The 10788-nt window shown below is 46.2% G+C and overlaps 1 protein-coding gene across 1 annotated transcript in view; it reads right to left on the reverse strand.

Annotated features, from left to right (window-relative positions):
• LOC114630319 (uncharacterized protein KIAA1257-like) overlaps positions 1-10788 on the reverse strand; it is an 18950-nt gene that overhangs the window by 5015 nt on the left and 3147 nt on the right. Inside the window, 5 exon segments of the mRNA XM_028778455.1 lie at positions 459-602; positions 799-871; positions 2005-2146; positions 7021-7233; positions 7942-8129. Coding sequence (XP_028634288.1) covers positions 459-602; positions 799-871; positions 2005-2146; positions 7021-7233; positions 7942-8129 — 760 coding nt within the window.

The raw sequence follows: 10788 nt of genomic DNA on the forward strand, positions 1-10788 counted from the left end.
ATATATATATATATGGAAAGAGAGAGAGAGAGAGAGAGTAGCTAAAACTAAGAATCATTTAAGAACCCCCAAGATTTATCCACAACATTTCCAGGAGATAAATATTATCTCCACTTAAGTCTATAAAGAAGGATGCTTGTTAAGTAAAAAAGATAGGCCATGATCGTGGGAGGTGGGTAATGACAAATAAAGATCAGACTTCTCAAATTAAAATGAAAACTCAATTAAAAACAATACGTAAAAGTCAACATTGTTAGCTAAGCATGTTACAAGCACACTCGGGAGGATCAGGCAGGACAGCTTGAGCTCAGCAGCCTGAGCGAAGAGGAAACCATGGCCTCTGGGCTCTGCTCAGCCCGCCCCAGACCCATAGCTGTGTTTCTGTTCTCCACCCCTGCTTCTCCAGAACCAACCTGGCAATCTGAGTTCCGGAGCCGTGTCTTTCTGGAAGCTCTCACCGAGGCTCCACAAGCTGAGGCTGTGGGCTGCAATCTTGGCTGCCCCCAATTTCCAGCTTTCTGACTTTGTGAAACTCACTGAAAGCTCTCATCGCCCTGTGCCTACAGTGCAGCTTGATAGTCAGCCGGGGTATACAGCACTTCCTGCCGAAAGCGGGAGCCTGGTGCACCCCAGAGCACCACCTCCCTTTCCCTCCCTGATCTTTCCTCTTTCCTTGGTTGTCTCAGCTCCACCTTAACCAAGACCAGAAAAAAAGTGTTCAAAGACTCCGAGCAGGACCAGGGAGGAGGAGGCCTTACTCCTCCTCGCCACATAAGCAGCTTAGCATCTAGTCCTTACCTAGATGAAGGAGTCTCCTCCATCTTCAGTAACTTCTCACACTCCTCGCCGTTCTTAGAAGGGGTTTCGGGCTCTGCTTGGTGAGAACCAAACATTACAAAGAATCTGCAAGCTTCAGTCTGTGCTAGCTCACAGCAAATGATGTCCCTGCCCATTTCAGCAAAGCATCTCCCGGCAAAGGCCTAACATAGCAGCATCGTTCAGAAAAAAAAGGGCTTGTTCATGAATGAAAGATACACACCGAATTTACTCCTCCAAGTATTGGGCAAATGAAGGCCAGCAGAACCCTACTGGCCAAAGAGGAGGAGAAAGATCTGCTATATGTGAAAGTGCCCACCTCAGTCCTGCTCATGGATATGTTGTAGAATGTTGAAAGCACTCTGGAAGTCTCAAGTTCCCAACCATAGGGAATTGTTAGCCAAATTACAGTCCTATTAGATAAAATAATACATAATCTACATAGCCACCACCGACAAAGTTTATACACAGCTCTTAAGGATGCAGGAGATGCCTGTGAAGATATACAAATGCTCTCAGAAGACAGAAACGCTGTGTATATCTTGGGTAAATCCACATGCTAAAAACAAAAGCAAAATGAGTCCTAGAACAAAGACAGAGAAATTTGATATCATAGGATAACCAAAATGTCTCCTTAACTGCACTTAATGATGACTTTCTCACTGTCCAATGCTTTTCGACAGAGGCTGGGTTTTCTTTTAAAATTAACTTCCAGAGCTCAAAAATGTTTTACCCGTGGTGTGGTATGGTGTGTGTGTGTGTGTGTGTGTGTGTGTGTGTGTGTATGTGTGTGTGTGTGTGTGTGTGTGTTTTAAGTTGTGAAACAAATGTCGATTAAATTCTCCACATGCTGGCTCATAGTTGCAATTCCAACATTTAGAAGGCTAAGACAGGAGGGCTATTTCAAACTCAAGGCCAGGCCAGCGTGGCCAACTGGCCTTCATAGTGAGTTCTAGGCCAGCCAGGCCTACTTAGGGAGACCCTGGTTCAAAAAGGGAAGGAAAATGAAAGAGAAGGGTGAGAGACGAGAACAGGGGAAGACAGGGCAGGGCAAGGAAGAAGAATCCAAATCAAGCCGCCCGGGGCACAGGAGCAAGGACTGGATGGGCACAGGACGCTGGGGATGAATACGGAGCTGGTCTTCTGGCACAGAGCTGAGCTCAGGTGTGCACAGCCCTCGATCCTCACCTTGTGGAGACTTTGAATGCTTTTCTGCCTTTTCTTGGTCACTTGGTAGATTCTCCTCTTTCAGCTCTTCGAGGACAGTGTTGGTTTTACCATTGTTAACTATAGACAACTTTTTCTGATTCAAAACCAAATGTTTCACTTCCTCTGGAATGAGAAAATGGATCAGTCAAATATGGCTAGTGGACACCTGCCACACCCAGTCTTCTGACATCTCCCAGGGACATAAAGCAGAAGACGAGAGGATAATCCAAGCACTAGGACAGCTGGTCACACGCCTTCTAGGGCCAGGTACTTGTCCCTCACCTTGCCCTAAGCACCTGTATGTGCTCGCCAATGGGTCTCTGCACCTCTGCAGGGAGGAGTTGCCCTCTATGCAGGGAGCATCTGATACTGATGGGTAACTCTTCTCTATCACAGCCCTTAGAACAGTGGGTCGCAACCCCTAAGGGTCACATATCAGATGTTTAAATTATGATTCATAAATAGAAAAATTATTTATGCAGTAACAATGAAATAATTTTATGGCTGGGGGTCACCACAACCTGAGGAACTACATTAAGGGGTCACAACCTTAGGAAGGTTGAGAACCACTGCCCTAGAAGAACCAGGCTGGCAAACACTCCTTGTTCCTAGGCAGAGAGCTGCACCACCATGCCAGTCCCTCTCTCAGCATGGAGCTTGCTGCATATGACAGTGTCAAGCATTCCATGAATGCATGGAGTGAGTGAAGGTCATGGAAGCCTCAAGAAAGAAGAGGGGGAAAAGAAAGTTAAATTTGACTATTTGTGGTTGAAGGGCAGATAAAAATTTTTAGAGAAAGAAATAGACTGAGAGTTCCCCAAGATGTACTCAGCTGCCAGAGCTGTCAGAAGCCCAGTATCCTAGCAGGTGCTTCAGCAAGATTGGAACCTGAGGGAGCAGGTCCTAAAAGGCCTTCAGTGAAGCACCAGGATCAATGGAGCCCTGGGAGCAAGAGAGACAAGACAGAGGTGGGGTGGGAGAAAGATGCTGAGAGAAACTGAGGCAGATAGCCCCAGGACAAAGCTCCAGAAACTTCAGTCAAGTGGGAAGAGCAAGCAGGTGCTGGGAAGGGAGGGTCAAGCATAGAGAGCATAGGAGGAGCCACCATAGCATCGGTGCACTACAAGAATGATGTCATCTTCACTCAGCACCAGCATCCATGGGGCAGCACATGAGGATGCACAAGGCTAGTTCTACTACAAATATCCCATTCCGACCTCTAGCACACACCTCTAGCACATGGCCTGCCAAACAAGCATCCTTCCTTCTACATACTGAGCCCTCTTAGGACACCCAGGAAATGAAGTGTCTATGAGGTATAGTTAAGTGACAAAAGACAGACCCACAGAAAGGCCATTGGTAATGACCATCTCTGGACCAGACACTGTGTGGTTTTAGTTTTTTCCCCCCTTTTCCTAGACATTTCTAAATGGTTTTTATACAGTGAATATGCACTGTTCCTTTAATGGGAAAAATATATTTAAAATAAGAGTCAGGGACACTAGGCTTGGGATAGAGCTCAAGAAAAAGCTGTTGTTGTGACTCCAAGGCAGATGCCATGGGCCTTCCCCGCAGGGCCCACTGAATGCCAGGGCCCTTTCAGCAGGCAGAGCAGAAGCCACTGCCCCAACATTTGTTCCAATGGCAGGCAGACATGCACCAGAAGAAATTCAGGCCCAGGCCAGGCCATGGAACCCACAGAGAGCACCTGTAGGTGTCCTTCCTTTGGTCTGAGTGACAGAAGTTATATATTGGTCCCATTTTCTCCCATAGAAACTCTCTGATTATTAGTTTAGATTTAAGTCATTAATTCTCAGTGAGCAGTGACTTGAACCACTAAGGACATCTTGCAATATATGAATGAATTCTTGAGCCTAGGACGCTGCTAGTTTTATCCTCAGAAAAGCCCACAACCAGAAAACATCTGGCCCAAAATATCAACAGTGCTCAGGTTACCAAGGGAAACTACAAGCAAGCCAGAGATGTGAAAATGGCCCTCAGGAAGGCAACCTGGGAAGCTAACGTTTCCCCCAAGGTTTCCCAGGCACAGAGAGCTGTTGTGTGGTTCTGCCCCTCCCACTTCTGTACAAGGGTGGCCTCAGCTAACTGTAAGATTGGGTGACTACACTTACCTGAAAGCCAACAGCAAAGACAGCACATACCCCACAGATTCTATGTCTCTAAGCATCAGAGAGTTTTTCAGGATTCACACCCGGCACCCGCTCCTTAGCGGCACTTCATTCTGGTTTTTAAGTTCTCTGTGAACAACACCCTCTCTCCTGTTGCTTGAGTCCTAAGAGGCCACTCTCACCATCGTGCAGGTAGCATGCTAGTAGAGTGGCTACTAATTTCTCTTTTTTTACATATGAGAAGAATATATAAGAACACACCCACATTCCACAGCTGGGATAAGGGGATGGGACTAGCTGGCTGCGACATCACATCATGAGTGCCTGAATCCCTCCCTCCCTGCGGCTTCAGGGAAGGTCAGAAGAATCTGATACTGGTATACACCCACAAGTAAACGTCTCTGTTGTTAGGAATAGCTCTGTAATCACAGCACTAGGGAGGCCAAGGCAGAAGAGTCAAAAGTTCCAGAACAGTCTAGGTGACTTAGTAAGATCTTGTCTCAAACTAAACTTGGGAGAGGGGTACAAAAAGGGCTGGTGAGAGCTCAGAAGTAAAGGTTTGCCTAGCATGTACAAGACCTTGGATTTCACTCCCAGCACCACCACCACAACAAGAAGAACCCTCTGAAATGGGCTACATATGAATGTTAGCATGGTGACCTGAAAGAGGTAGGACTGTGTATAAGCATTCATGTTTAGAGGTGAGGGTGCATGTAGTGGCCTGAGGCTGAAGTTGACTGCCTTCCTCAGTCATTCTCTCCCTTAGTTTTTGAAACAGACGTTCACTAAACCTAAAGCTCACCAGTTTGGCTAGACTGGTGGTCTCAAGTTCCAGAGACCATTTATCTCTACCTCCCCCAAACCGTGGTTACAGATTCATGTCAACACCTGCATCCTTTCCACATGAGTTTTGGAAGGTCAGAAATGGGTCCTCGTATTTGCATTGTGGGCATTTCCAACTGAGCCATTGTCCCAGCCAGAGGAGGTACAATTTTTTAACAGTCAATGTTTCTTTTTCTAGCACTAGAGAAGAAACTCAGATATGCAATGCTTGCCCATTACCACCAAGCTGTACACACAAACCAAACCTTTCTTTTGTGTCTTGGTATCTCTATTTACTTTTGAACAAACCTACAATATCAGTTTGGGGAGACAACCCAGTGACAGTAACTCATGTCAGAACTGCCCTGGACCAAAAGTTCACCAAGGATAGGTGTATAGACACTGCCCAAGTGCTCAAATACACTGTGACTCCCCAGGTATGCTCTGGGTGAATGTCACACCCCAACACAGAAAGTAGTGTGTGCATCAGGCTAATCCCATGAGGACACAAAGGAACACTGGTTTTTACTCTGACGTTACAAATTTTAAATCCCTCATCTTAAATACTTGGGACTTGGAGCTTCTTTCAGATTTTGGAATAAAATGAAGCAACTTAGGGGAAGAAGCTCAACTCTAAACAGGAGATTCCTTCAAGGTGTGTGAACACTCCATTCATTGTTCTGAGGAGATGCTTTGGTGAGGGCCAAATGACTCTCTCACAGAGGTCACCAAAGACCTTTAGAAAACACGGATACTTACATTACAATCCATAACAGTAGCAAAATTTTAGTTATGGAGTAGCAGTGAAAATAATTTTAGGGCTGGGAGGTGAACACAACATGCGGAACACTAATAAAGGGTCCCAGCATTAGGAACGTGTAGGGCTGCAAAGGAATGGTTTGGTCTCCATGGTAGAGACTGGGTTTGAGATAGCTGGAGACCCAACAGGTAGACCATTTCCTGGTGAGGGACGGCATGCATCTCCCCCATGCTCCCAGATTCCAGACCCCCACATGTGACCTAAATCCCCATTACCCTGCATCTTGCAGACACGTTTGGCTCAGAGTAGCCCCTCCCAAAGAGCACAGGTAGAGGGTGTGACTACAGGCCTCAAGCCCTAGAAAGATTTACATACAAATGAAGGTCAGAGGGCGGAGCCAATTAAGCATTCTTCCCCAGACTCTTCCCCCCTTTCCCTCCCTATTTAACTCAGGTCTGCCCTGAGTTTCACGGGGGTACATCCAGATCCAGCTACCATCTGCCATGAAAATAAACCCTTTTGGAACCATGGACTTTCTCATGTCTCTGGGGCCTGCCATGGGGAAACATAGAGAACGCCTTTAATATCGAGCCACCACAACCACAGCACCTAACTTCCTGCCTGGAGGACCTCTCTGTGTTCCAGCCACAGGGACCCACGTCTCCAAGCAAGCTAGCCGGGCCGCCAAGTCGGCTAAGCAAGTACAGTAACCGAGTCTCTCCCACGGGGTGCTGCCAGGGTCTCTTTCTTTCTCTCAGCTGTGGGCCAGCCGGTCACACGCCCACACACACCCCAGTCTCGGTTCTTCCTCAGCCTCTCAGTGGTCTGAGAGCCCAAGGACTTGAGACCAGTTGGTCCCTGTCCACCTCCTGGCCCAGGGATCCCCCAATCTAAGAGCCTTGCACCCCCATGAAACTACCAGACTGAGTGAAACTCCCCTGCCGAGTGGGGCCCTGTAGCGCCCACCCAGTGCCATGCACAGAGTGAACTCAGTCAAGACTCCCACACTCCATGCTGTGGAAATCACAACAGCCCAAGATACAAGAACCCACGCCCAGGCCCACAAGTGAGCTAATCACTCCCCAAAGGAAGGTTGGTACTTTGATGACCTTTATCTATCATGTGAATTCAGCTGTAGAGTTTTCCACTTGAGCCAACCTGTCTGCACTCAGAAAGTATCAAACTTGATACCACGTCAGACTTTAGATTTCTAGACTAGGTATATCCAGGCTGTAGTATGAAAACACAAGTCACCAGAAACATTTAAAATATAAGCAAAATTACCTACTTACCAAAAGAATCGGACTCTTCTGAAAATGCCGCTGTCTTCACCCGGTGGTACCTGACTCTTTTTGAGACTCTGTCCTTGGTGTCCCAGAGCCTCAAAGTGATTTTGTGGAAATTCATTTTCTTTAACAATTCCTTTGTCACATTGACATGAAAAGTTTGGCTCCATGACACCCAGACTTTGTCGTCATCTCTCCATGGCTTTACAGTCTGTGTAAAACACCATTCAGAGACTGGGAAATGAAGGACCAATCTACAGATTAGGCACTTCCCACTGGCCTAGCCCCAGCAGCAGCACAGTAGGTATGACACCCTCTCTGTCTAGCTGGCTTCTGTGCTTGCCTCTCTCCTAGCTCCCAATCACAGGGAAATGAGTCCTGTGTACTGGACCCTGTCAAGTTACCTGTCCCCTGAAAACAGAAATCTACACAAGTGCATGCATAGCACCCTTGATGGTTACTTCCAAGCAATGACTCTGAGCCAAACTATTCCAGGAATCTTCATGTGTGCATGCATCAAGTTGGTATAAGCCCTGCAGATGAACAATCACACACATGTATATATGCGCATAGTAGGAAAGAAACTTTGAGGACTACAGTGAATGTTCAGTACTTAAAAAATTAAAATAAAACTAAAACCATGTTTGATGAAACATTCAAGAAACTACAGACTAAAAATATCTACAGAGACCACGTAATTGCATTTGTAGGACCATTCTGCTATTCTCCTTCTCGTTCCTCAGTTCTGAGATAGCCCCACTCTCCCACATATCTAGAAAACTCCACTGCTGAGCCTGCTGCAGGTCAGTGGGACACACTCTGCAACCAGATTGTGACACTCCATGCAAACACACACATACACACACATACACACACACACACACACACACACACACACACACACACACACAGCACTCACCTTTATTCCTGTCTCCAGAAACACTTTAGCTATGCTAGGAAACATCACGACATCAACTATTTTGGGTTCTATGTCATCGGGCAGGAAAAAATACTCAATGTGGTAGAATTGACGAGCCTTTCCAGTCCGGGTATCTGACTTAGCAGGCTTCTTTTTATCAGGTACATTTGGGGGTTTCCCCTTATTACCTAGAAGACACAGGTTTAATGAGCCTTGTCTTAACCTGGGGGAAAGCAGGTCCAGCCCCACTGCTCCCTGAAGGCAAGAAACATTGCTGTGGTTCGGAAAGGTCTCCAAAGACTACTGCTCAGTGCCATTGCCAGAACGAAATGGAAACTAAGAGCTGAACTTCAATAGAGAGTGTGTCAGTGTGAGTACATCCCCAGAGGTGACACTGGGATGCCAGCGTCTCCTCCCTCTATCTGTCTTTGGCCACATCCCCCACCATGGCTGACATTGAGAGGAGCAGTTTCCTTCACAGGCAGTTTCACCAGAATTTCATGTCAGGGCCCAAAGTAATCACAGACTGAACCTGTGAGCCAAGCAAGTCCTCCCTCATTGTATATGTAGTATCTCTGGTATTTTTCAGGGCAAAGCTGAATAAAAAGAGCTTGGAGAGAAGGTTCAGGCCCAGATCAGCAGAGGAACATCATGCGACTATGCACAATGCATATAAAACTGAAGGGCATGGCTCTGAGAGTGGGTACTCCTAACATTTTCTGTTAGCCACCTTGCTTTTCCCACTCTAGGTGCAGCCCTAAGAAGCAGGTCAAAATCAATAGGACTTGTATGATAGCAGCATGAACAGGGTTCTGAGGTACAACAGGGTGCTTTGGGCAATGTCTACCTGGGAACTTACTTCCCAGGAGTTCTTAGCAGAGTCTTGCAGGAGCAAAGATGGCAGATATCCAGATAGAGGAAATAGTCTGGAAAAAGTTCATGAGTGATGCTGCCCATATCAGGTACATAGGCTGATAAGATACAGGAGTCAGGCTGAGCTCAGTTAGAAACCAGAACTCAAGCAGAGTATGCCAGGAACTTAAATGAACCTTTTAGGTTGGGTCTTTTCCTACCATAAGAAAGCACTTAGGAACACCACATATATCTGAGAATCATTTGTTCAGTTGGCTGATTTTGTTTTGAGACATGATCTGAGCAAGGTTCCCAGGCTGATCTCAGGTCCTTGGACTCAAATGACCGTCCTGCTTCCCAAGTACTTTAGGTACAAACCCAGCTTTCCACACATATCAACCCAAATATCATAGCTATTTTTTAAATACAAAAGAAAAAATGAGAACAAAACTTTTAAATATGATAATCTCTCATCTGATTCCTCTATCTCTTTGAGACAGGATATATCATTATGCTGTCTTAGCTGTCCTGGAATTCACTATGTAGACCAGGCTAGCCTCAAACTCATAGGATCTACCTGCCTCTACCTCCCAGCTCCCAGGACTAAAGGTGTGTACCATCACCGGAACCCTAAAACATGACTACCTTTAAAGCTAGCTTTTTTTCCCCTTTGTTTTTGTTTTTTTGTTTTGTTTTGTTTTGTTTTGTTTTGTTTCTGGTTTCTGAGTGAATTTGTTTACTTGCTTGCTTGCTTGCTTGCTTGCTTGTTTTGCATTTAGGGGTGGGGGTTGTTTCCTTGCTTTCAGGTTGGGCTGTTTCTGTCTTGTCTTTCAGCATTGGGGATAGAGCCCAGGCCTTAAACATTCTAGACACATTGCCACTGCTCCACTCCCAACCCAAGCTGAAGTTTTATGACTTCAGGTCTTTAACCCCAGCTCGCAGCTACTGTACCACTCCCACATTGCCACAGACCTTAAGCAGTTTGGAACAGAGAGCCATTGGCCAATTTCTTTCAGGCATTAAGATCTCCTGTAAAGGTTTATGTGATGGCTAGTTTAATATTAACTTGACACAAACTAGAGACCTCTGAGTGGCGGGAACCTCAATTGAGAAAATGCCTTTGTAAGATCTGGCTATAGGCAAAGCTGTAGGGCATTTCTTAATCAGTGATTGTCTTAGGAGGACCCAGCCCATTGTGAGTGGGGCCATCCCTAGGCTGGTGGTTCTGGATTCTATAAGCAGGGTAAGCAAGCCATGAGAAACAAACCAGTAAGCAGCACTTTTCCATGGTCTCTGAACCAGGTTTCTGCTCTGAGTTCCTGCCCTGATTGCTTTTAGTAATGAAGAGTAACGTGGAAATGTAAACCCTTTCCTCCCCAAGTAGCGTTGGTCATACTGTTTCACTGCAGCAATAGAAACACTGACTAAAACAGTGTGTGGTGGTTTGAATATACTTGGCCCAGGGAGTGTCACTATTAGGAGGTGTGGCCTTGTTGGAGTAGGCGAAGCCTTTTTGGAGGAAGTGTGCCACTTGTGGGGGGGAGGGGGGCTTTGAGGTCTCAGATGCTCAAACCCAGGCTCAATAGTTCACAGGTTTGGTTTTTTTTTTTTTCCTGTTGCCTTCAGATCAAGATATAGAACTCTCAGCTCCTTTTCCAGCACCATGTCTGCCTGTATGCCTCAGTGCTTTCCACCATGATAACGGACTAAACCTCTGAAACTGTAAGCCAGCCCCAATTAAATGTTTTTCTTTATAAGAGTTGCCATGGTCTTGGTGTCTCTTCACAGCAATGGAAACCCTAACTAAGACAACCCCTTTAACCCCAGCATTTGGAAGGCAGAGGCAAGCTGATGTCTGTTAGTCTGAGGCCAGCCTGGTCTACTTTAGCAAGTTTCATGCTGGCCAGAGCTACACAATGAGATCCTGTCTCTAAAAAAAAGAAAATGAGGAGGAGAAGGAAGAAGAGGAGGAAGAAAGAAAGAAGGAAAGAAGGG

The sequence above is a fragment of the Grammomys surdaster genome, unplaced genomic scaffold, assembly GCF_004785775.1.
Source record: "Grammomys surdaster isolate TR1022 unplaced genomic scaffold, NIH_TR_1.0 336, whole genome shotgun sequence".
Classification (NCBI taxonomy): Eukaryota; Metazoa; Chordata; class Mammalia; order Rodentia; family Muridae; genus Grammomys; species Grammomys surdaster.